Source organism: Myodes glareolus, chromosome 6 (genome assembly GCF_982192425.1).
Source record: "Myodes glareolus chromosome 6, mMyoGla1.1, whole genome shotgun sequence".
Taxonomy (NCBI): domain Eukaryota; kingdom Metazoa; phylum Chordata; class Mammalia; order Rodentia; family Cricetidae; genus Myodes; species Myodes glareolus.
In genome coordinates this window covers 8,298,780-8,325,111 of record NC_142031.1, presented here as the reverse complement: position 1 = coordinate 8,325,111, position 26,332 = coordinate 8,298,780, and the positions used below count along the sequence as shown (strand labels likewise).

The following is a 26,332-nucleotide window of genomic DNA, read 5'->3' as shown; positions in this document are numbered from 1 at the left end:
TAGAAAAATCCCGTCCAAGTGTGGTATGCACACCTTTAGTTTCATAAGGCAGGCCAATCTCTAAGTACCCAGTACTGGGATTAGTGGCCTGGACCACCATGCCAGCAGAGAAAAACTATCTTTAACTGTGATTAAAAACTGTATTTTCAGCCAGGCAGTGTTGGTGGTGCACGCCTTTAATCCCAGCATTTGGGAGGCAGAGGCAGGCGGATCTCTGAGATCGCGGCCTGCGTGGTCTACAGAGTTAGTTCCAGGACAGTCAGGCTACATAGAGAAACCCTGTCTTGAAAAAAACAAACACACACTGTATCTTCCAGTACGCACTGTAGACCACAGGACTGTTAGGATGCTACAGTGTGATTTTCCTATTAAGAGCCATGCTTGGTAACTAGCTACAGGGCTAGTTGGGAGGTGGCGGAGAGGCCACCTGTGCGCACGCGCGCTGAGCCCGCCTAGGTCAGCCGGATCAATCTCGCGAGAAGAGCCGCCCTAGGACGGAAAGATGGCGCCTCCCAGTCCCCGGGAGCATCAGGCCGCGCCGGCCACCAGCGCGACCAAGCCTGACGAGGAGATGGTGCTGCCTGGCTTCCCCGACGCAGACAGCTTCGTGAAAGTGAGTTAGCGGGCCCCGGAGCATCCCAGCAGCCCCCTATGCTGGCCGAAAACGGGTCTGGGGCTGCGGAGCAGGCCCAGCGGGCTTCCGGCGCCCGCCACGGCGGCTTCACGGCGCACAGCGGGAATAGCGGGAGCCGAGCGGGAGCGGAGGGCCCCGCGCTTCCGGTGTGAGCGCGTGCGGCTTTGCGTTTAAAGCCGTGTCCGCGCGCTCAGAAGGGCGTCCTTGTCATCCACGTGGCGCATCCTGCGCTACCTCGGGCCCAGCAGCCCGTGGCTGGAGAGCCCATGGCTCTCCCCACTGATGTACAAATGTCTAATCCCGGGCTCTTGGGTTGAACGTCACTTGTCACAGTTACCATCGAGTCTCTCGAAGTGCCAAAGCGCTTTCACCAGTTCCTCCGTGAGCATAAAAGGATTGGTGTAAATTCTGTGTTCACAAGATTCACAATGCTGTCATTAGACCTTAACATGACAGCCACTTCAGACTGGTTCCCGTTACCTCACGACTGGGTAGCAAATGGTCGTCTGCAATGTCTGAACTGTGTTGCTGATGGATGTGCATCAGACCCACAAAAATACAGTAGATTATTCTAGAAAGCATCTGCATCTGAACTTAGTGATAGCATCCATATGCCAGTGTTCTAAGGGATTGTAGTAGCTCATTTAATCCTCCCAATAACTACCTTTTACTGTGCCCATTTTTCAGAGGTGTAAACTAAGGTCGGTATAAACAAAATAACTTTCTTCAAATCACAGTTCATAATAAACCTTCATATCAGGAAAGGAAATGTAACTCAGTTGACAGGGTGGCTGCCTAGTATATGTGAAGCCTGGGGTTTTGTTCTCGGCACTACATAAACCGTGTATGGTTTTACACACCAGTAATCCCAGCACTCAGGAGATGGGGACAAGTTTTTTTTGTTGTTGTTGTTTTGTTTTGTTTTTTAATGAACGAATAGAAATCCATGTTTAAAACGTGTTTTTTTCCTCTGACTTTTTCAGTTTGCCCTTGGGTCAGTAGTGGCGGTAACCAAGGCATCTGGGGGCCTGCCACAGTTTGGCGACGAGTATGACTTTTACCGAAGTTTTCCCGCCTTCCAGGCATTTTGTGAAACCCAAGGAGACAGGTTGCTTCAGTGGTGAGTGCTGCACGTTATGTTGGCTGGAAACCATGAAGAGAAAGACCTCGGTGGTAGGGGCATCGTAGGCGTGATGGGGTCCGTCCGTGGTTCTGAACCCCAGTACTGACGAACTGAAGGAAGTACTGGCTGAATGGCAATAGCAAGGATTACCTTAAGCAGGGATAACTTTGTGGCCTGTGGTTGCTGAGGGAGAACAACAGCTCACTACGGAGCTGGAACTCAGTGTGTACGTGAAGCTAGACTTGAATTCTTCCAGATCAGCCTTCCTTTGCTTCCTGAGTGTTGAAATTGAAAATGCGAGCCATCACACCTAGCATGAGCTATGATTGTTAAAAATAAATTAGCCACAGCTGGACCATGGTGGTTCGCACCTTTAATCCCAGTACTCGGGAATTCAGGGCCAGCAGTTCCAGGACAGCCAGAGTTGTTACACAGAGAAATCATATCTTGAAAGACAAAACAAAAGAAAAAAGGGCCCCCACCAAGATGACTCAGTGGATTAAAGGCACCTGCTGCCAAGCCTAATGTCCTGAGTGTGAACCCTGAGACTCAAATGTAGAAGGGTATAGAATCCACTCCTTCAATTTGTCCTCTGAACTTTACAGGTGGGTAGTGAAACACACACATATACACACAAAATATCTTTTTTATTATTGTTATTTTTAATTTTAAAAGTCTTTTTTGCTGGCGAGGGGGTGGCACACACCTTTAATCCCAGCACTTGGGAGAGAGGCAAAGGCAGTCAGAAATCAAGGGAGTTCAAGGCCAGCCTGGTCTACAGAACTGGAAGGGCAGTCAAGGCTATACTTTTCTCATCTGTTAATTGTTAGGAGAAATTACCTTGAAGCTGTTGTTTTTATTTTATTGAAAAAAGGTCTCATTAAATTGCTCAGGTTGGCTCCAAACTCACTGTGTGGCCCAGGCCTTGAATGTTCAAGCCTCCTGTCTCTGCCTTCTAAGAAGCCAGTGTCACGGGTTTCTTAGACCTGGCTTTGGGTCTTGTCTCTTAAAGGTTGCTGTGAGAATGTTCATTAATTTCATAGACTGTGGGAACCCTGTAAGACAAGCCATTTGGGTGTTTTTCCAAGATTATAGATTGGTGGAATAAAGGCACATGCACTGACCTTGGCTTTCCCTCTTTAGCATGAGTAGGGTAATGCAGTACCACGGCTGTCGCAGCAACATCAAAGATCGGAGGACCGTGACTGAATTGGAGGACAAGTTCGATTTACTGGTTGATGCCAACGATGTGATTTTGGAGAGAGTGGTGAGTGTCTCCCCATCCACATAAGTGAACTAACAAAAACAAAGCTCAAATGTTAAAGTGCAAGGGGAAAGAAACCCCAGCATTGTGGAGCATGGTAAGGAACAAGTTTAGCCAGGCCTAGTAGCCATGCCTATAATCTCAGCCTGGTCTATACAGTAAGACCCTAAGACCCTATCTCAAAAAAGAAAAAAGAAAAAAATTTTTTTATGTATATGGCTGGCCTCAAACTCACTGAGGTTCACCTGCCTCTGCCTCTTGAGTGCTGGAATTAAAGGCGTTCACCACCACCGTCCGGTTTGTGAATGTGTTTATGTCAGGCAGTAAGATCCTAACCCAATGCCTTGTCTCCTCTTAGGGTATATTACTGGATGAAGCATCAGGTGTGAATAAGCACCAACAGCCCGTCCTCCCTGCAGGACTGCAGGTCCCCAAAACAATAGTGTCCAGCTGGAACCGGAAGGTGAGCACCTCTGCAGATCGGATAGCGCTCCCAATTGGGTCTCACAGGCCCAAGTCATTTTAGTTTGCATTTCTCTTGTGGCACACTGCGTGCAGCAGGGTGCTCCCACGTTGAGTGGTCTCCCGAGCACACTTGGCCCACCTCCTTCTCCACGTGTCTGGTTGCTGAGTTGGATTCCTTTTCCTGCTTCATCAAGCCATGTTTTAGTTGATTAAAATGTGTTGTCCGTAGGCAGGAGAATATGGGAAAAAAGCAAAATCTGAGACTTTCCGACTGCTGCATGCAAAAAACATCCTCCGACCTCAGCTCAGATTTCGGGAGAAGATTGATAATTCCAATACGCCCTTTCTCCCTAAAATCTTTGTCAAGCCCAATGCTCGGAAGCCCCTCCCTCAGGGTAAGTGGTACAGTCGCTGCCTGTGAGTCCTTCAATTTGACACACATATTAGAAGGGAATGGGCTTTCCTCCTGCCTTCCGTTCCTGCTCCTCCCAAACTAGAAGGCAGAGAAGTGTGTGCTCCTATGTCATGGTGTGTTGGTCACTGCTTGGGTCTCCAGCTCTCTCAAAAGAAAGGCGAGAACGTCCACAGGATCGTCCTGAGGACCTGGATGTGCCCCCTGCCCTGGCAGATTTCATCCATCAGCAGAGGACCCAGCAGGTTGAACAGGACATGTAAGTGCACGGGGCTGGGCTCTCTCCTCGCCTTTCTGCCTCATTCAGCCCCTTTGTCTGCAGTCAAGCTCTTCCATGATTCGGGGCTGACCTTGAACTTGGCTTTCTCCTCATAGTACCGAAATTACAGGTGTATGCCACCATACCTGGCCCTTCAAGACCTTTTTTTTTTTTTTGGAGAGAGAGAGAGAGAGAGAGTGAGTGTTATTCTGCTTTTAGTGATTGTGCTACCACGATGAGCCTCAGCCTGTGTAATCCGTCCTAAGTTTTCCTTGTTGGGGGTGTGGCCAGTAAGACATGAAGACATGATCTCACATATCCGAGACTGACCTCGCACTTACTATATCATCAAGGTGACCCTGAACTTACAACCCTCCTGCCTCCGCCTCCCAGATGATGAGATTATAGCTGTCTGTCCTCATCCCCAGGTTTATCTGGTCTTGAGGCTGAAGCCAGGGCATCAGCTGTGTTAGGCAAGCACTGTAGCAACAGAGCCCCAGCACAGCCGCCATGTTTGTTTACACACACCATTTCTGAGCAGCCATGTGCCTTGTGATTGATGGAATTCATCTCAGGATTTCTGTTGTATTCACTCAGGTTTGCACATCCTTATCAGTATGAACTCGATCACTTCACTCCGCCTGAGTCAGTGCTTCAGAAGCCGAGGCCACAGGTTAGTGCCCAGCTCCGGTTCCAAAGCTGGGAACCTGGGAAGAACGAAGCGTTGGCTAGTTTGGTGCAGTAGCTCTGGGAGGCTGAGGTGTGGGTCTTTCCTCAAGTTTAGAGTTCACCCTGTGCCTTGTTATGGTTGGCATGTAACACTCTCCTTTCTTGGTCCAGTTGTTCAGACCTGTGGAAGAGACACCTTGCCACTTTGTATCCTCCCTGGACCAACTCGTGGAGCTCAACGAGAAGCTCCTGGGTTGTCAGGAGTTTGCAGTGGACCTAGAGGTACCTTGTAATTGACCTTGATGAACTCTTCATTTTCCTGTGACTTCATCTACTTGCGAAGTCTAAAGTTAGCACTAACTTTAATCTCTTTTGTCTTTATGTTCGGGGGGGCCTGAGACAAGTATTGCACCACAGGCCAGGCTGGCCTTGATACATCCTCCTGCCTTAAAAAAAATTATTTTTATGAAAAATTAGTCAAGTAATTTCTATAGCTAACTTTAAAAATAAAAACGATGAAGGAATATGTACTAACCCTTTCCCCTACGCTCCCTCTCTTTGGTTTAGCATCATTCATACAGAAGCTTCCTAGGACTGACCTGCCTGATGCAAATTTCCACCCGGACGGAAGACTTCATCATTGATACCCTAGAGCTTCGAAGTGACATGTACATTCTCAACGAGAGCCTTACAGACCCAGCCATCGTTAAGGTCAGCCAGCCTGCCCCCTGCCTGCCCCCCCTGAGGTGGGAATGCAGTGCTTTCCAGACTACCCTCTTGTTCTTTCCACCTAGACCCATGGACAGAAAAGCCATGTCATCTCCTATCCCGAGGTTCTATGTACCTAACTGCTTAGTTCTAGATCCCTAAAGGGCCTTTACCATGTAGCTTGTTGCTATCCGGAGACATAACTCACGGTAGTGAGTTTCATTGAGCCCAGTCAATTGGATTGCTTGAATTTAAGGACACACCTGGAGCTAATAGGACTCCTAACCCATGCCATGGTTCAAAAGCAATTGTTGCTCTTAACAGCATACGGTTATAAGCACAAAAGATGCCTGTGGCCTAAATTAAGAAAAAAGAGTGCTTAAGCCGGGCAATAGTGGCGCACGCCTTTAATCCCAGCACTTGGAAGACAGAGGCAGGCGGTTCTCTGTGAGTTCGAGGCCAGCCTGGTCTACAGAGCGAGTTCCAGGATAGGCTCCAAAAGCTACAGCGAAAACCTGTCTCGAAACACCCCCCCCCCCAAAAAAAAGCGCTTAAAGCTACATACATACATCGCCAGTGGTGGATGCCTTTTATTCCAGCACTCAAGAGGAGGAGGCAAGTGGGTCTCTGAGTTCAAGGCCAGCCTAGTCTACAGAGTGAGTTCCAGGATAGCCAGAGCTGCAGAGCTGCACAGAGAAGCCCTGTCTGGAAAAAGAAAAAAAAACTACACACTCTCCAGGTTGAGGATGTAATTCAGTGATAGGATGCTTGCCTAACAGTCCCAGGGTTCAATTTCTACCAGTGTTCTGATGACCCAAAGGCAAGGTTAAGTAAGGAGACAGATGAATAGCCTGGTGCTGATGTGAATTGCATGGTCTTGATTTTGTTTCCAGGTCTTCCATGGTGCTGACTCTGACATAGAGTGGCTACAGAAAGACTTCGGGCTCTATGTGGTGAACATGTTTGACACACACCAGGCAGCACGGCTTCTCAACCTGGCTCGTCACTCACTTGACCATCTGCTGAGACTGTACTGTGGTGTGGAGTCAAACAAGCAGTATCAGCTGGCAGATTGGAGGATACGGTCAGTCGGCCGGTGGTGGGTGGAGATGTATGAGTGCGGGAAAGAATCTGTTAAATTGGAAATTAGTGCCCGGCATAGTGACACACACCGAGTGACCAGCACTCGGGAGGCAGAGGCAGGTGATCTCTGAGTTCAAGAACAACCAGGGCAGTTACAGAGAAACCCTGTCTTGAAAGAAACATTATCAAACCCTTTACCCTCCTCCCAGCACTACATCCCCAAGGTGCTATGGGGATGACATCTTGGTCATGCTCACAGCAGTCTTAAGTGTGTGTTCCCTTTCCATAGCTGAGGTAAGAAAGTACAGAGGGTAAGGACAGACAGGTGGAGCTGCAAGTCACCCCACACCATGGCACCCCAATTTTAACCTTAACATCCCTCTGTCTCACCGCACCAAGTTAAATGATTGTGTGTCATACTGAGATGCAAGAAGTGTCTGTGTAGCATGGTATTGGGAAGGAATCTTTGGAATGAGAAGGGAGCCAAGAAAGTTTTGTCACACAACACAGAGGTGGCTTGGATGATTGTCCCTGCCTGGAACAGTCATTGAAGCTATATCTCTTGCAACTCTAGCCCTCTGCCAGAGGAAATGCTGAGCTACGCCCGGGATGACACCCATTACCTGCTTTACATCTATGACCGCATGAGGCTGGAGCTGTGGGAGAGAGGCAACGACCAACCTGTCCAGTTGCAGGTGGTGTGGCAGCGGAGCAGGGACATATGCCTCAAGGTACCATGTCCCCCATGTCCCCACAGCTATACAGACGACCAGCACGCTGTTTCGGACTGAGTTCTGTTTATTTCATTTTTTAATGCCTCCTGGGACAGAGAGATGGCTCATGGGTAAAGAGTACTGTCTGCTTTTCTGGAAGATCAGGGTTCAGTTCCCAGTACCTACATGGCAGCTCAAACTGTCCGTAGCTCCAGTTCCAGGGGATCTGACTCCCTCACACAAACATATATGCAAACAAAACACCAATGCACACACACACACAAAAAGAAAGCCTGACAGTGGTGGCACGTATCTTTAATCCTAGCACTTGAGAGGCAGAGGCAGGAGGTTCTCCTCCGATTTAGGGGCAAGCCTGGTCCACATTGAGAGTTCCAGGACAGCCAGCACTACATAGAGAAACCCTGTCTCGAAAAATCATCCACCAAAAAATTGGTTCTTATGATGGCTTTTACACATACTTGTCATCCTTGTTCTTCATCCTCTTCTCCTGCCCTTAATTACCCATCTGACCATCTGACTCTTGCTGCTCGGCCCCCACCCCACCCACCAATGACTTCTGCTTTCTTTCTTTCTGGTTTTTCAAGCCAGGGTTTCTCTAGCTTTGGAGCCTGTCCTGGAAATTGCTGTGTCGGCTAGGCTGGCCTCGAACTCACAGAGCTCTGCCTGCCAATAGCTGGGATTAAAGGCATGTGCCACCACCGCCCCGTGATTCCCTGATTTCATAGCATGTATCTTCTGTTACTGTCTGTTTCCCTTCCCCCTCAAGATCTCTTTCTCCCCTCTGATGGTCTCTTCTGCTCTGATGACCTACACGCGCCGTGTAAGCCTAGGTTCCATGTATCTGGGAAAGCTCTCAGGACCCATCCAGAATCTGGCTTGTGTTAACGTGATGATCTCGGATTCCATCTGTAATCCCACAGGTGTCACAATTTTATTTTCCTTTATGGCTGAATAAAATTTCATTCTGAGGCAGAGACACAGAGACAGAGGGGATGGTTCAGTGTGAACATCAGAACCCCATTTAAAACAACAAAACAAAAAAAGTAGTCCTGGGTGTAGTGGTGCATGCCTTTAATCCCATTAATCCCACCACACTAAAGACAGAGGAAAAAGTAGTCCTGGGTGTGGTAGTGCATGCCTTTAATCCCATTAATCCCACTACACTAAAGACAGGGAAAAATAGATTGCTGTGAGTTCAAAGCCAACCTGGTCACAGTGAATTCCAGAACAGGCAGGACTTCATAGTGAGACCCTATCTCGGGGTTAGGGATGGGAAGGAACAGCTGTTGCTCTGCCAGAGAACCCTGGTTCAGTTTCCAGCACCCACATGGTATAGGACCTCTATGGGTGCTAGTTACATACGTGATACACAGACATGCAGGGAAATACCCAAACACATAAAAGAAAAAATTACATTTTCCTGATGGAGAAGACTCTTAAGCACCTTTCCAAATGCTTACTAGCTATTTCTGTTTCTTCTTTTGAGAATTTTTTCAGTTCACTGGCCCATTTACTGATGGAATGATTTGGGTTTTTGGTGTTTCAGTTTTTCAGTTACTTAGAAGTACAGAATGCTCATGACTTTGGGCATCACCCTTATGCAGAAGCCATGTGAACCTTTGTGTCGTGACATTGTCAGTGTGTGTGTTGCCACCGTGAGCATACTCAGTTTGCATTTTGTTTTGGTTTGGTTTTCCTTGCATTCTGAGAATTCAGTTTAGAACCTCACACACAATAGGCAAGCACTTCCTCACTGAGCTCTATCTATATCCAGCCTTTGTTTCAGGTGGTTTGTTGGTTTTTGGTTTTTTGTTTTGTTTTGTGTTTTTCAGGGCACGGTTTCTCTGTGTAACAGCCCTGACTGTCCTGGAACTCATTCTCTAGACCAGGCTGACTTTGAACTCACAGAGATCTGCCTGTTTCTGCCTCCCGAGTGCTGGGATTAAAGTCATGCACTATCACTGCCCAGCTTGTTTCAATTTTTTTAAGACAAGGTCTCACCAGGAAACCCAGCCCGGCCTCTCGCTTATTGCCCTCCTGTGTTAGCTCCCCAAACCCAGGTCTACCTTTATCCTGCAGCTCAAGAGCCAAACATTTTAGAGAGCCCAGGGCACAGTTTTTTAATCCCATTGATGTCTTTCCTTTTTCACAGTGCTGAGGATCAAGCCAGGGCTTCATGTGCATTGGGCAAGTGTTCCACCACTGAGCCTTTCCCTATGCTCATTGATCGTGAATGTTCTCTACATTTTGCAGAAATTTGTCAAGCCTATCTTTACGGACGAGTCCTACCTTGAGCTGTATCGAAAGCAGAAGAAGCATCTGAATTCACAGCAGCTGGCGGCCTTTCAGCTGCTGTTTTCCTGGAGGGATAAAACAGCCCGCAGGGAGGATGAGAGCTACGGGTGAGGATGTGGGGTTCCTTTAATGCTTATGGACCCAGCGGGACTGATTGTGGAGTCTGGCTACCATCTCCTTCATTATAGTGCTTAGTGAACTTACTAGTTGAACGTAATGTGAGCCCTCTGTGTTTTCTTCCAGATATGTTCTACCCAATCACATGATGTTAAAGATAGCCGAGGAACTGCCAAAGTAAGTCTCAGAGCTGCATAACACGCTCTCTTGTCAGTCACTCTCAGTCCTTCACAGCCGGGCATTTTATTGCTGCTGCCTGAGGCTGTACTCAGAGGTTAGTACCCCAAGCTTGGAAGGGAGCCACAATCCTTGCCCGAGGGCTCCTGGGTAAGAACTCAAACTTCTGAACTGGCATATCTCATGGGTAGTCCCAAGCCTGCTGCAGTCCCTTTGAGGGAACTGTCCCACATTGTTTCTTGTGTCTTTCTCTAAATAAAAGCATTGTGTTGTATTAATTGGAGTATAAACAGGAATTAGAAATTAGGAACCAGTTTTTCTTGAGGCTTGTCTCTAGCTCTCGCAGTTTGTAAGACAACTAGAGGAGTGGGCTAAGAGTTGGTGCAGTGAAGATTGCATGTGCAGGTGGCTAACCTGGGCTAATTTATGTAATCGTTTTGAACTTCCGTGGCCTTTTTGTGGAGGCTAGGGAGCTGGGTCAAGGGGTCCTCATTCCATGAGCAAGATTGTCCTCACTAGGGGACTGGAGAGATGGCTCAGTGGTTAAGAGCATTGCCTGCTCTTCCAAAGGTCCTGAGTTCAATTCCCAGCAACCACATGGTGGCTCACAACCATCTGAAATGAGGTCTGGTGCCCTCTTCTGGCCTGTAGGCACACACGTAGACAGAATATTGTATACATAATAAATAAATTAAAAAAAAAAAAAGATTGTCCTCACTACCTTGAGCTTCTGATCCTCCTGCTTCTGTGTCACAAATGCTGCACTTGCAGACTGTACCACCGTTCTTGGTGATGGTGTGCTGGGGTTGGAGCCTGAGATTCAAGCGTGCCAAGCAAGCACTCTGCTACCTAAGCTCCAGCCCATTCATTGCTGTCAGGAATCCTTGAAGGGCTATGTCTCCGCAGTGAGCTGAGTTTCTGTCCTTGTTTTCAGGGAACCACAAGGCATCATAGCTTGCTGCAACCCGGTCCCACCTCTTGTTCGGCAGCAGATCAATGAGATGCATCTTCTAATCCAGCAGGCTCGAGAGATGCCCCTGCTCAAGGTATGCGGTGTGTCACCCAGCAGGCCTGTCCGTCAGCACTTTCCTCCTGTGGCCTCCTAAAGCCCAGAGCTGCTCTCCTCTTCTCAACCACCCTGAGGAGTAATGACAGCTGAGAAGCTACTGGGTGTGTCCTGTTAGATGCAGCAATGCTCATGTTATGGGTTTAGGGTTTTGAGGTGTGGCTTTATTTTTTGATAATAGGGTTCAAGCTTAGGGCTTCCTCATGCTACACAAGTATTCTGATGAATTATTGACTAAGCCCATGAAATTTTTTTAATTTATATTTTGGTTTTTTGAGACAGGGTTTCTCTGTTTAACAGTTCTGGCTGTTGTGGAATGCACTTTGTAAACCAGGCTGGCTTAGAACTCACAGATATCCACCTGGTTCTGTCTCCTGATTCTGGGATTAAAGTCATGTGCCACCAACACTTGGCTTTAATTTTTATGTATCTCTATTTATGCATGTAGGCACGTGTATACCACATACGCTTGTCTAGACCAGATAACACACTTGCAGGAGTCAGTTCTTTCCTTTTACTACATGGGTCCTGGGGATCAAACTCAGGTTGTCAAACTTGGCAGCAAGAGCCTTTGCACAAGCAACTGCATTTTTTTTATGACAGTCATAAACTAAGCCTTACCCTTTATATTTTATGGCCTTTTTGATAATTTGATAGCAATTTGGGCTATTTAATGGTTATGGTAAAGCAGTTAAGTGGGTAGAAGAGTTGGAGTAGGGGTCCTGGTGTCGAGAACTGGCAGTGGAAACCCAAACCGAAGCCAGAGTGCACGTGTTCGGACCTTTATGGAGAGGGTTGGTAGGGAAGGCTCCTGGCATTTAGTTACAGATGGTCTGGAAGTGCTTCCCGTTAACTGCTGAGTGTAAGGACTGTGGAGGAAACCTCCACCTGGATTAGATTTGCTGATAGTGGGAGCAGGATCCAGGACCACAAACTCTGAAGTCAAAGAGAGGAAGGAGGAAAGTGATGGGAGAATGAGAATTCAGAGAAATCAATTTTTTGTGAAGGAAATACTGAAGTGTTTATAAACATGATGGAAGTGGGACATCCCACCGGAAATAGAGGCATAACTGGGCGTGCAGTACACACCTATAATCCCAGCACTTGGATGCCGAGGCAGCAGGATCAGGAGTGCAAGGTCATCCTCAGCTACCTAATGAGTGTGAGGCTAGCCTGAGCTTCATGAGACCCTGTCTCTTAAAAAAAAATCACTATTGCCAAGCGATGATGGCACATGCCTTTGATCCCAGCACTTGGAAGGCAGATGCAGATGGATCTCCGAGTTTGAGTCCAGCCTAATCTACAGAGTGAGTTCCAGGACATCTAGGGCTACACAAAGAAACTCTGTCTCTAAAAGACAAAAGAAAAAACAAAGAACTGTCAAAATAATATGGTAAAGGCACTTGCCACCAGTGCGATGCCCTGAGTTCAACCCCTTACCATTGAAGGGAAGAATCAGCACCCTTAGGTCATCCTCTAGCCTGTTGGCCGTGCTTGAATGAATGAATAAATGAATGACTGGATGTAATAAAAAGAAGAAATACAGACATGTACTTTGTGGGAATGTCTGATCTCTATGTAGGCAATAAAGCTTGTTAAAATTCAGCTTACATGGTTTCTTTGGGGGTTTTGCTTTAATTCTTTCCCTTCCTTTTGAAATAGAGTTTTCCCATTCAGGGTCTTTTTTAGGTCAACCTTGATCAACTGTGTAACCCTGTAGCCCAGGCAGGCCTGGTACTTTCAGTCCCCTGCCTCAGACTCCCAAACAGCTAGGATTAGATTTGTATCACTACATCCACCTTTCTTAGGACAACTTTGAATGTGCTGACTTGGTAGTGATAAAAATAATGTGATACATATGCTGAAAAATTATTGACCCAAAAGTCTTAAAATGAAAGAAGAAAGTGTACTGCAGTTGTCATGTTAAGATAGCCTTCTGCAGTGGTGGCACACATCTTTAATCCCAGCATCTGGGAGCAGAGGAAAGTGGATCTCTGTGAGGTTGAGCCCAGCCTGGTCTACAGAGCAAGTTCCAAGACAGCCAGGGCTACACAGAGAAATCCCGTCTCAGAGGGTTCGGGTTGGGGAATATTCTCCTGAGACCGGTAATAGCTCAGAGGTAGGGTGTTTGCTGCTCATGTGTGAGGCCCTGGGTATCCCAGCACCACATATACACACACAAAGGCTTCCTTAGTCTTGTGGTTTGTATAAGTAGAAAGCACGCTGGCTGCCTGAGACGATGACGTCAGACTCTCTGAGCCATTGTGTCATGCCACCTCCCGACAGAAACTCATCTTCCACATCTTCGTGCCTGAGCACAGCATAGTTGTCAGTACCCGCCCTGAAAGGAGGGAAGGATGCAAGGTCATCTCCTGGCTCTAGGAGACCGCCTGCTGAGTAAGCTTGTGTTGTTAACTTTACACAGCTTTCCTCAGTTTCTTTTTTTTGTTTGTTTGTTTTTTGAGACAGAGTTTCAAGTAACCCAGGATGGCCTTGAACTTCTGTCCTCCTGCTCCCACCTCTGGAGTACTGGAACTATAGGCATGTGCAGTCACACCCACTGGGGAGTCAATCCCAGGGCTTCCAGCATGCTAGGCAAACACTCTACCAACTGAGCTACATCTCCGGCCCTACTCTTCTTTCCTCCTTAGTCTGAAACTGCAGCTGGAGTGAAGAAGAGCGGACCACTGCCTAGCGCCGAGGTACAGTGTCACGGCTGCTGTCTCACCTATGGGAGGGGTGGAGACCACAGTCCCTGACAGGTCAGTGCTGTTCCACTGGCCAAGAGCTCCTGGCTGGCTTCTGAATTTTACATGTGGTCTGCTGATTTCTCTTTGATGCAGAGATTGGAGAATGAGCTCTTTGGACCCCATGACTGTTCCCACGCCCCTCCAGATAACTACTTGATCACCCCAACTGATGGTAAGATGGAGGCCCTCTGAATTTCCAGAGAGTTGGAGGAAGTTTTCTGGGCCCAGACCCCCACATGTCTAGACTTTGCCGACTTCCGTGTCTCTAGGGTCTGTGCCACTTCAGAAACATCCGAGCCTCTTTGCTGAGGGCAAAGAAGAGACCTCTGTGGATGCCAGATGCCTTCTTGCTACAGCCGTCATCACTATCTTTAGTGTGAGTAGCAAGAAAATTCACCGGGGGGACTCAGGTTCCTGGGGTTGGGTGCTCTTATCACATGGGCTGTCTGCCTGGAGGTGTGCACGTCCATTTGAGACCAGTGCTGGAAATAAAACTAGAGAGAGGTGTGGATGGGTCAGGAGGGGGTATCTCATGTGCACTGGATGTGAGGAATCCCTGGAGGAGGGACTAAAGCCATAGCTCAGCGGTTACGTGCACCCACATGATGGCTTACTGCCATCTGTAATGACAGTTCCAGAAGATCTGACGCTTTCTTCTGACCTGTGTGGGAACTCGGCACACACAAAGTAAAACACTCATAAACATAAATAAGTCTCTTAAAAAAAAAAAAAACGGGCAATGATAGCACAGGACTTTAATCCCAGCACACAGGAGGCCAAGACAGGCCTCAGGATCTCTGAGTTCTCCTTGTCTACAGAGTTCAGAACAGCCAGGGCTACACAAAGAAATCCTGCTTCAAAAAAGGGAAAAAAAAATCTTCAAGGGAAAGTACCTGATGAGACACTGGGTTGACTTGACAGACAGGAGCAGGTCCAGCTATGGCAAGGACCACGTCACCTGGATGACCAGCAGGGCTCAGCAGAACCCTCTCCTGAACTTGGAGCGTGTGCCATGTACACCCTCCTGAGCACCCCAGCATCAGCTGCGTGTGCTTTCAGGGGAGACGAAGAAAGACCCTAAAAACACAGTTTCTGCACTGTAGCTCACTAGAAGAAACGTCAGCAGCCAGTGCAGGCTTTAGGGAGTGGCAGGTCCCTGTTGCCTGACTCCTGGAGAGTGTCCATTCTGCAGAGCCTGTATGGCTTGCGTAGCTGAGGTGTTCCTGGAACATGGCTGTGGTATAGCCTATCGCTGGGCTGCATATTTCTGCCTGTGATAGCAACTCTAGGGTCCCTGAGACGGCAGGGACCAAAGGACTGGAAAGATGGCTTTGTGGTTAGAGTTACATGCGAGTGTGAGGATTACAGTTTGGATTCCCAGAAACCAAAAGCCAGACGCTGTAACAGACCTCTGCAATCCATCGTACCTGTGGTGATATGGGAAGTGACTCATGGCCGAGTAGCCTGGCGTACATAGTGGTGAACAAGAGACCCTGCCTGCCTCAGAGGTTGCCCTTTGACCTCTGCACAGTACACATACATTTACGCATTTTTAAAAGTTCTGAATGAGCCAGGCATCGTTGCAAACACCTTTAATCCCCAGCACTTAGAAGGCAGAGGCAGGTAGATCTCTGAGTTCAAGGCTAGTCTGATCTACAAAATGAGTTGCAGGACAGCCAAGGTCACACAGAGAAACCATATCTCAAATAAATAAATAAATGTTTTAGGTTCAGGTCTTACCATGGTGATTTATGAAGAAGGTCTAGGAGTCGCAGCAGCTGACAGAAGTTGTCACGATTCAGCAACTAAATACATGAACAGTCTCTTTCCTTTTTTCCTTTATTTATTTGTTATGTATACAATATTCTGTCTGTGTGTATGCCCGCACGACAGAAGAGGGCACCAGACCTCATTATAGATGGTTGTGAGCCACCATGTGGTTGCTGGGGATTGAACTCAGGACCTTTGGAATAGCGGGCAATGCTCTTAAACCTCTGAGCCATCTCTCCAGCCCCTCCTTTTTTTCTTTTAATCAGGATCTCATTCGGTAACCCAGGCTGGCCTCAGACTTGCAGTTTACACTGGTTGCTCTTGCGGAGGACCTGGGTTTGACTCCCAGCACCTAGTAGCAGCTCATAACCATGTATACCTCCAGTTCCGGGGGACCCAACACCTCCCTCTGATCTCCATCAGCCTCAGGCACACATGGGATACACATACATACATACATACATACATACATACATACATACATACAAACAATGCTCATGCACATAAAATTTTAAAAAATCATTTGGGTTTCTCCTGTCTCAACCTTCCAGGGTGTGGTTTGCAAGCCCTGCTCCTAGCTAGTTTTTGTGAACTTGAGGCTTCATTGACATGAGAATCTGTTTAGTTGGAAGAAGACTGTACTATCTCTTTAGAGTTTCTGAATCCAGTTGAAACAACATCTGTTGTATGTGTTCATTGGCTCCCTGTCTAGATCTATAATATTACATTTCTCATTTCACGTATCAGACCTGTGTTTTTATTCCTGCTTTTCTTGTCTTAGTGACAGGGCTCTTCAAGAGCAGAAGATGGTGAAAATACCACAGGCCTTGTAGGCTCTGAAGGCAACATGAGTTTATTAGTTCACTTGCTGGTGTATCAACTCAGCGCCTTTAATCCCAGAAACAGGTGGAGCCCTCTGAGTGTGAAGCCATCCTAGTCTACACAGCTCATAAAACAAAGAATTCATCAGTTCAGGAAATTAATCCTCCCTGTTGTGGTCCCAGGAAGGTGTCCTGATGGCACAGCATAGTCATGGTTAGAAGTGATGGCTTTGGTTTGTCCTCGCAGGAACCTAGCGCTGAGGAAAATGGGAAGACTCCATTGACAGTGGCGCAGAAAAAAGCCCAGAACATAATGGAGTCCTTTGAAAACCCGTTTAGGATGGTGAGTAGTGCAACTGCACGAGCCAGCAGGAGCTGCAGGGAATTCTGCAGCCACGCATCCTTTCCCCCGGGAGGAGAGAGGGCTGTGGAGGGATTGTCCATGGTGTCCTGGTCGAGACTTTGGAGTTAGAGGCCTTGTGCCACACTGTCAGTAGTAGTGCCTCTGATGGGCAAGGTGCCTGCTCTTGGCATTTGCAGTGACTGTTTCCCCTTCTGCAGTTCCTGCCTTCTCTGGAACACAAGGCCCACATCTCTCAAGCAGCAAAGTTTGATCCCTCTTCAAAAATCTATGAAGTAAGTAGTTTCTCAAGCTTTGGAGCGGTCACATTCAAGGGGCTCCTGACCTGAGTGGGGCTCCAGATCCTCTATAGGCCGCTCAGAACAGAAGAGAAGCCCTTTCCATCTAAGCGTGTTCTAGGGAGAGGCTTAACTATAGCCCAGTCCTCAGAAGCCTCTGGGGATCTCTACAACAAGGGTTGGGGCTGGGGACAAAGCTCAGCTAAGTAGCGTGCTTGCCTGGCTTGTGTGGAGCCCTGGTCTGATCCCCCAGCACCATATAAAGCTGTCATGGAGATGCACACCTGTAATCTCAGCACATGGCAGGTGACAGCGGGAGGATCAGAGTTCAAAATCATCTTCAGCTGCATAGTGTGTTTTAGGACAACCTAGGGCCTGTGAGGCCCAGCCTTAAAAACAAAAAGAGAAAACAACCTGTTCTGCTTCACAGGCAAATCAAAACAGGACAGTGTTTGTATGATACCCTGGGTTCAGATCCAGCACTGGAAAAAGAAAAAAATAACAAAACTGTTTTGTGTTTTTCTAATGGAATAATTTATATGTAATAAAGTGCATAACTAATATAGTTTATATCATTTGTACCTGTGATGTCACTTCAAGGCTCTTAAAGGAAGCAGCTTGAATCTGAAAAGGCACTGCCTTGCACTGGGGATGAGAACGCCACCCACCTACAGGTCCACTCTGTGTCCCGGAGACTGCATGTTGATTCAGTCTCCATATTCCCTGTAGGAAGGACGTACTCTGATGACACCCAACAGACAGGCCTCAGTCCCGTGTTAAGGGGTTTAGCCTACTGGTTTTAGGAATGGGGAGTCCCAGGGCCAGCAGGATGGCCCAGTAGGTAAAGGAACCTACCACCATGCCTGAAAAGCTGAGTTCAGGCAAGTTCTAGGGGAGGCAGGGCTGCATAGTGAAGTTCTACCTCAAAAAAAAAAAAAAAAATTAATAACAGTAAAACTAGAAAAGAAGAAATAGGAGGTCCTAGACTTTAGAGACTTGGCTCAGTGGTAGCAGACTCTCTTAGCAAACACCTGGCCCTGGGTTCAGACCCAAACTGGTGGAAAAAAACAGCATTTCAGAGACAGAACAGGCAGATCTCTGAATTCAGGGCAGCCTAGTCCACAGCAAGTTCCAGGCCAGCTAGGGCTATATAGGGAGACCTTACCCCCTCCCCGCAAAATGAGGGTGAGGCACTAGAAATCAAGGGTCTATGGTATATAACTGTAAACCCAATTCTTGGACAGTGGAGACAAGAGAATGAGTTTAAGGTCATTGTTGGCTGCCTAGAACGTTTGAAGTTAACCTTGACTCCAAAAATAAAATAAAAACAAAGTAAGTAGACTTTTCTTTATCTCCTGCCCCCAACTGTGGCAAACCCTGCAGCTGTGTGTCCCTCCTCATACTCATGTTGGGTCACCTAGATGTGGGCCAGAAAGGGAAACACGGGTCCAAGAGGAAACCCACTTTGATCCCAGCTTTGTTTACTACTGGACCACTGGGCAAGGGAGGAAGGCTTCCTGTCCCGGAGGGTGGACTGGGTTGGATGAGATGTCTGCTGTGAACACATGCAGCCTGGTGCCTGGGGTTCAGATGTACTTTGTCCTCCAACAGAGCCCTCAAAAGATGGTGTGTTCAGCTTCGGGGTGCATGGCTTAGGATGTGTGTCTTTGTAAGGCTGGCACTCCTCCGTAGCTGCGTTTAGGCAGGTTGTTTTGATCATTGTCTATTTTCATTATAGATCAGCAACCGCTGGAAGCTGGCCAGCCAGATTCAGAAAGAACCTAAAGAAGCAACCACAAAGAAGGCTGCTGAGCAAACAGGTAGTGTTCCAGTCCTTGCACATGTGGGCTCCTGTGTCGGGGTGCTCTGTGTTGAGGAGGGGATCGGAGAAAGAGGTCACTCCAAGATGAAATTTTAAGGCCTGTTTGCAGCAGGAAGGTCCAGTCTCTGATGAGCTGAACTGAACAGCCATACAAGTGCATATTTATTGATAGTTACACAAAGTTGTTTGTGGGTTTTTTTGGGTTCATTTGCTTGTTTTTTGTTTTTTTCCCAAGACAGGGTTTCTTTGTAACAGCCCTGGCTATTTGTCTGAACTAACTCTGTTGACCAGGCTGATCTTGAACTCAGAGAGATCCTCCTGCCTCTGCTTCCTGAGCGCTGGGATTAAAGGCTCGCACCTCGGCCAGGCAGGCAGGCAGGCAGGCAGACTTGTTTCTTAAATGAAGTATTTCCTCATACCAAAGTCCCTAATCTAATCTATATGTCTCTTCTAAAGGAGAGCATCACGTGCCTCATGACTTTAGTCCTTCATTGTGTGTCATGTGCAATACTTGATCATCCAAGTGCCTGAGTGTGCCCGACTTGTCTTGTGACCAAACTCGTGCAAAGGCTGCAACACCCCCTCAGAAAACAATCACTGTTTTCCACAAAGGTTCTGTGCTGTCTACTACAGTGATTCTTCAAGGTCCATGTCCTTCTAGAAAACAGCTGTTCACTCTAATGTCTACCCCAGATGCAGCGACTCTAAATTCCTACAGCAGTCTTTGAAGGGACAGCCCTAGCCGTCAGTCTGATTGAGGACGTTGAGTGATGGTGTCTAGTAGGGATCACTGACAGGCAGGGCAGTGGGCAGAAGAGGCCCAGCCCCAGCCTCGTGGAGTTTAGCTTCTACTGGGATGGTGGGATGACGCCCCGTCACTGCCTACGTGTTCTGTGCCTGTAAAGCAGGGTGCTATGTGTAGAGAGGGAAGGGGCAAAGAATGCGACGCAGGATGCTGGTGAGAAAAGGCAGCCTAGGTCTCCTGACATGACAGAGACTGACACAGATCCAGGGGAGTGTAGACTGAAGCAGAGTCCAAGCTCCCATGAGGTAGCTGGCTGGCATGCCCAACGCATGGCAAGGCAGGACTGCCCAGAGTACCCCAGGGAAGAGACAGGCAAGCAGGCAGGGCCTCCATGAGGACTGGCTGGCTGGTCCCTAGAGTAGGGCAGGGCTCTGAGCTGAGAGATCCAGAGAATACAAAGTAGAGGGACAGCTGGGCGGTGGTGGCGCACACCTTTAATCCCAGCACTCTGGAGGCAGAGGCAGGCGGATCTCTGTGAGTTCAAGGCTAGCGTGGTGTACCAGAGTGAGTTCCAAGACAGGCTCCAAAGCTACACAGAGAAACCTTGTCTCAAAAAAAAAAAAAAGTAAAACCTGAGCCTAGTTAAGAAGCACAACAGGAGCAGGTGAGAGATTTGATGTCAGAACCTGGACTCATCCTTTCCTAGAGACCGCGCTTACTGGTAAGTTGGATGAGGCATGGGAAAGGAAGGTATAGGTGGCAGAGAGTTGGTTCTGAACAGCTAGGAAGGTGGGGTTGTGGCTGTGAGAGAAGTCCATCTTTAAAATGACACCTGACCCCTGGCCATTGACACTGAGTCAGGGAAGCTGCTAGGTGTTTGACCTGCTTCCTGACAGGCACAAGCAGAGCGAGCCTATTGTTAAAGCCTGCAGCTGAGGCCAGAGAGCACTGTGCTGAGCCCAATGGACAGCAGCACTGGCCCTTGTGCCCAGGCTGGGTGGACAAATGACAAGAAGTCCACACGTGGTTCTTTCTCACAGCTGCCCGGAAACAGGTAAAGGAGGAGTCTGAGGCTGCTGCGCTGGAACAGGCCATCCCGGTGCGGCAGCAGGCTGCAGTGAGTGCTACCTTTTCCCCTTTTCAGATGTAGTCATGTTTGGGGGTTTTCCTCGACCACTGTCGGAAGGAGGGCTCACTCTACACCCCAGCTTAAATAGTTTCTTCTGCAGCTGACTTGGTCTTATCAGTCAGTGCACACTCTATTCTCACATTAGGTGATACTCGAATTCTCTTTGGTGAGCCCTCTTAGCACTGGGCTATGGCCTGGCAGAGGACATTGCTGTGCCCCAGTCTACCCTAGAGAAGCCTTTTTGTTCTTCATTTCTTAGGGGGAAGGGATTGGGTGGGTATCATTATCCCTTGTCCCCCACCCCCCCTCCCCAAGACAGGGTTTCCCTGTGTAACCCTGGCTTTCCTGGAATTCATCTGGAGACCAGGCTGGTCTTGAACTCAGATCCACCAGCCTCTGCCTCTGGAGTGCTGGAATCAAAGATGTACACCTCCATGCCTCATAAGACCTCTTTATTCTTACCACACCCAGACCATTCTAGAATTCCATTCTTTTTTGTTTGCTTGCTTTTTGTTTTTCAAGACAGGGTTTCTCTGTAGTTTTGGAGCCTGTCCTGAAACTAGCTCTGTAGCCTAGGCTGGCTTTGAACTCACAGAGATCTACCTGACTCTACCTCCCAAGTGCTGTGATGAAAGGTATATGCCACCATGCCTTTAATTCAGTCTTAATTCCATTCTTAAACTCTTGCCTTAGTTGACCTGATAGCATTGTCAGTTAGGAACTTGTCCCTAAATTCCAGCCTCAGCTCCCTTCCCTGCTGCCGAAGCAGCTTGAGTCCCCAGCTCATACAGGTTGAACATCACACATCCAAATCTGACCTGAAATCTGAAATGCCCACTTTCCAAAACTTTGTAAGTGCTAACACAGCACCACAAGTCCTCAGGCAGTACGTCTAAGCTGTAGTGAAATACAAGTGAATCTCACATTTAGACTTGGCTGGATCCCCCAGTGATGCAGTCAAAGTGCAAGATCTCTGCTTGCACATTCTCATGCATCCCTCCTTGCTTGTTCACCTTGCAGCTAGAAAATGCCACTAAGAAGAGAGAGAGAGCCACAAGTGAACTGAGGACCACAGAACAAAAGCAGGAGAAGAAACGGTTGAAAAGCTCCAAGAAACCCAAGGATCCAGATCCCCCAGGAAAGGATTTCACACCTTACGACTACAACCAGTCAGACTTCAGGGCCTTTGCTGGTAAGGACAGAGACCACACCAAGGAGATGCATGTTCATTTGAGGTGCAGGGAGCACAGCTTCCCTCAGAGTGAGCCCCGCCCAGGACACAGGATGAGTCATGGCACAGAAAGAAGCTGCCTGCTCTCCTTGAAGCAGATCTCAGTAGCCATTGTCTGTGGCTTAGCAGGGAGTCCTCCATTGTGACCCGTATTTAGGTTCCCCTCCCACATCCATAAGATCTAGGTTGAAGGCCCTGTTCACAAAGCCCACACACACAGTGACCTCTCATGACCCCTTAGCCCTGAGGTCCCTGTGATGTAAAGGATGCCCGTGTGGCACTCATGACTTTGTAGCAGCCTCTAGAGCTTGGGAAAGTGAGAGAGCCGACTGGACAGTCACACACTGAATGCTGTCAGGAGAGTTGCCTCAGCCTACGTTGTCCTGGATCGTAGTGATGCTGACCCCTGCCCCTACTAGCCTGGGAATAGACCTGTGGGTGGCATAGTTTCTGGACAGCCGGCAGCTCCTGGAGCAGAGGAAAGGGTGCTCCCTGGAGCCCAGAGCTCTGGCCTGTCCACCTGTATTCGCTCACTGCCATGATCACTCTTGCTTTCAGGGGACAGCAAATCCAAGCCCTCCTCCCAGTTTGACCCAAATAAGCCGGCCTCTTCTGGCAAGGTAAGGCTTCACACAGAACCTGCCGCCTGCAGTGGCCAGCCGAGACTCCTTTGCACCCTTCTCCTCTCTCATAGACAGTGTTGTCAGCTGTCCCACAGTCACTGTTTTATTGTTAACGTGACAAGTGCACAAAGGTCAGGGTAGCGTTGGGTTGTCTGGCCTTCCACCGTGGGCTCCGAGGCTCTCACTCAAGTCACTGGCCTTATGTGGCTGAGCCGTCCTGCTGGCTCCTGTGTCAGCAATTTAAAAACACAATGAATACTATAGTGCAGGTCACATTTTTGATGAGGGTGGGGATAGTATGTTTTGGCCTTTGTTGAGATGGAGTCCTTCCGTCTGTCACCGGGTCCCCAAGGTGATGCCCTACAGTGGCTACATCAGGTCTGTGCTAAACAGGCTGAATTTGAGGTGTAGTAAGTAGTGGGCAGGACTGTGCAGAGCCCTTCTGTCCCTGTCAGCTCAGCCTGCCAACCACATGCTGGGGGAGAACTGACTGCCCAGGTGTCTTCCCCAGGGCTGGTGGCCACGGTCAGTGTAAGAGTACATAACTCTTCTCTTTCAGAAATGTGTTGCAGCCAAAAAATGTAAACAGTCGATGGGGAACAAAAGCATGTCCTTTCTGGCTGGGAAGTCAGACAGGTAGGTGCCAGTCAGTGCTGGGAACAGCAGGAGAGTGCAGCACCGGGGTTTCCAGCTGTGCAGAAGCGACTGCTCTGTCACCCAGAAAGCAGACACACATGACCTGCTTCGTGCCAGCGTCACCCTCCCATGACATGATGTCCTGCATCCCAGACCCCAGACTCCAGTGTTCTCCCATTTTCCTTTCTTAGACTGTAGTTTCTCACTGGGTGCCCTCACTTGAGCACATGGGTGGGGATTTTTCCCACACCAACTGTTTCTTAGGGATGAGAGAAATCAGGAAGTCGGTCTCTGGTGAGTGTTTACGTAGCATGACCTTGAGGTCAGGTTCCTGTACACGAAGCAGGACAGGCTTGCTGCCACAGGGCGCACACAGCTCAGCACCCACGCGTAGACTCATGCCGCTCTCCTGCTGGGCCCTCCTTTACCGTGTGTTACTCAGATCTGTACAGCACCTAAACCTGAGGAAGTAACCCTGTTCTCATCTATCTCCGCAGAGGCTTCCGGCACAACTGGCCAAAGAGATAGTGTTGGAGAGACTCCTGGGGCTGCAGGCAGTGTTACTTTGTACAAACCCATTTTAATTTTAGAATCATTAAAATCCATTCCTACTGAAAGAATGCTGGTTCTGGCTTTTTTGGTTTGGTTTGGTTTGGTTTGGTTTGGTTTGGTTTGGTTTGGTTTGGTTTGGTTTGGTTTCATATCAGCCCAACTCTGGCAGAAAGAACAGTGTCACCCTGTTCATAGACCAGGAGAGGAGCATGCCCAACGAGGGTGCCCAGAAACCCAAGGCTACGCACAAAAGAGTGCTACCCCAGAGCAGCAAGGTGGTTGGCCCTCTGCAACTGGGAGGCTCTGAGCTGCTGGTGGCCAGTGTGGCCATGGGGCAGCTCTGCCTCAGCTACTTAGGACGTACTATTGGGAGAGCCAACTGTGCCTGTCCTTCAACCCTTGATTTGGGTGGCAGGGGTAGCAGAAGTCTGGGGCATGGTCTCACTCTGTCATTCTTTTATGGCTAGCATGAAACTTACATTCCTGCCTCCTTTTCTGAGTGCTGGGCTCACAAGTGTCTGCCACTACGTCTAGCAGTATTGTTTCTTTTCTCTGAGGCAAGGTCTCACTTTGTAGCCTAGCTTCAAACTCACAGGCTACCCTTGTGCCTCAGCCTTCAGAGCACTGTGACGGCAGGCATGTCGTCTCATCAGGCTGGGGTTTAACTTAGGATCTCACACTGCTAGGCAAGTGGCCCACACTGAGGAATATCCCTAGTCCTTTGACATTATCCTGTTTTTTTAACGCTATTTATTTATTATGTGTCTGCATAGTCTAGTGTGGGGGTCAAAGGACAATTTATGGGAATCGGTTCTCTCCTTCCACTATGTGGGTCTTGGAGATCCAACTCGGGTTGCCAAGCTTGGTGGCAAGTTCCTTTACCCACTGAGTCATCTCTTCAGCCCAGTTTGGTTTTTTGTTTGTTTGTTTGTTTTTTAATTCTGAGACAGAGTCTTAAGGCCCAGACTGGCTTCATACTTGTTGTGTATTCAAGAATGACCCTGAACTCCTGATTCTCCTGCCTCTGTTTCCTGAGTGCTGGGACATTTTTTGTAGTATTCGTAATGATATTGAAAGGCTTTTCTGGGGGCTGGAGAGATGGCTCAGTGGTTAAGATCACCAACTGATCTTCCAGAGGACCGGGGTTCAATTTCCAGCACCCACAAGGCAGTTCACAACTGTCTGTGATCTGGCACCCTTGCTCAGACATACATGCAGGCAAAAATGTCAGTGCACATAAAAAATAAATTTAAACCGGGTGGTGGTGGCACATGTCTTTAATCCCGGCACTCAGAAGGCAGAGGCAGGTAGATCTTTTAATGAGTGCTCTGCATGTATGTTAGAAGAGAACCTCACATGCTATTACAGATGGTTGTAAAACCACCATCTGGTTGCTGGAACTCAGGACCTCTGGAAAAGCAGTCAGTGCTCTTAAACCCTGAGCCATCTCTCCAGCCCAAGACTTTTTTCTCTAACTCCTTTTTTTACTTTTTCTTTCTTTGTTTTCGAAGTAAATTGGTGCTGCCAGGAGCAGACGTGTCTCAGTATTTAAAAAAAAAAAAAAAGCTTTATGTTATCAAAATATCCTAAAGACCATATTCTGTAGGTCTCTGTAGAATTTGAAGACTTATAAAATATATCTCCTTTTGGCCTAGAAAACATACATAACATGACTGTAAGTTTGATTTGATTGTCATAGATGTCTATTAACCTGTATTTCTTAATTATCCTAAATAGTTTTTAATAACAACTTTCCAGGACTAGAAATGTGCATTCCATTGTTAAACGATGTCCACAGGTAAGTACCTTAAACAAGAGTAGAAACATATACAGTGGAACAAATATAACCTTAAACTTGAATCAATATACAAAAATCCATACCAATAAAATATTTGAGACTAGTGGTTGTTCAAAAGTAGGCTCCAACCGGTCAGTGGTGGCACTTGCCTTTAATCCCAGCACTCAGGAGGCAGAGGCAGGCAGATCTCGAGTTTAAGGTCAGCCTGGTATACAGAGCAAGTTACAGGACAGGCTCCAAAGCTACACAGAGAAACCCTATCTCAACCGTCCCTTCCTACCCGCCCCTAAAATATAGACACTTCAATCTACTCTTTTCTATATCATTTCTATACTATATTCCCCCCACACACATTTTTTCTCTTTGGAAAAAGACCCTTGAATCTGATCTCTTTTTTTTTTTTCAGCCTTTTTTCCTGATCTTGATCAATAACAACTTGTAACCGATCCTCCTAAATGACAGAAATCCATAACCCACCGAATAACCAAAAAACATCTACCTCACCTCTTGGGAATGTGGGTGTCATGTTCTCTAGACTGCTTCCTATTGTCTGGGGTAATGACATCACCTTGAGAAAATTAGGATAATAGTCAAATCCTGGGAGAGCTAGCTGTTGTTTAGTTTCTGTGTAATAGAAAAGAGTAGGGTTTATCTGCAGCCCTGGTAAGAGTAGTCTGTGAGTCTGGACCATCTCAACTAACAACTTTGAAGATTTCATGGACAGCTTGTGGTCCAAAGCTGATCTTCGACTGGTGTTTGTTAGTTTAGTGGTGGAATCCTTGTGAGGCCCCATCATCCTTTTGGAGACTT

General features: G+C 47.9%; 1 protein-coding gene across 1 annotated transcript; it reads left to right on the top strand.

The window, feature by feature from the left end:
• Positions 1 to 458: 458 nt before the first annotated feature.
• Exosc10 (exosome component 10) lies at positions 459 to 23,792 on the top strand. The gene is made up of 25 exons (XM_048461684.3): positions 459 to 613; positions 1,618 to 1,754; positions 2,901 to 3,024; positions 3,380 to 3,484; positions 3,716 to 3,881; positions 4,043 to 4,157; positions 4,755 to 4,830; positions 4,998 to 5,108; positions 5,394 to 5,537; positions 6,428 to 6,618; positions 7,192 to 7,348; positions 9,605 to 9,753; positions 9,890 to 9,940; positions 10,875 to 10,986; positions 13,658 to 13,708; positions 13,850 to 13,928; positions 14,026 to 14,132; positions 16,595 to 16,690; positions 16,909 to 16,983; positions 18,725 to 18,806; positions 20,594 to 20,670; positions 21,703 to 21,874; positions 22,472 to 22,533; positions 23,096 to 23,172; positions 23,670 to 23,792. The coding sequence occupies exons 1-25, from the start codon at positions 503 to 505 to the stop codon at positions 23,698 to 23,700; spliced, it is 2,658 nt and encodes an 885-aa protein (XP_048317641.2). The 5' UTR covers positions 459 to 502; the 3' UTR covers positions 23,701 to 23,792.
• The last annotated feature ends 2,540 nt before the right edge of the window (positions 23,793 to 26,332 follow it).

Coding starts and splice junctions, on each gene's coding strand:
- Exosc10 (XM_048461684.3), top strand. CDS start 503: ATGGCGCCTCCCAGTCCCCGGGAGCATCAGGCCGCGCCGGCCACCAGC. Junction 5,109..5,393: donor AGTTTGCAGTGGACCTAGAG/GTACCTTGTAAT, acceptor TCTTTGGTTTAG/CATCATTCATACAGAAGCTT. Junction 21,875..22,471: donor AGACTTCAGGGCCTTTGCTG/GTAAGGACAGAG, acceptor TCTTGCTTTCAG/GGGACAGCAAATCCAAGCCC.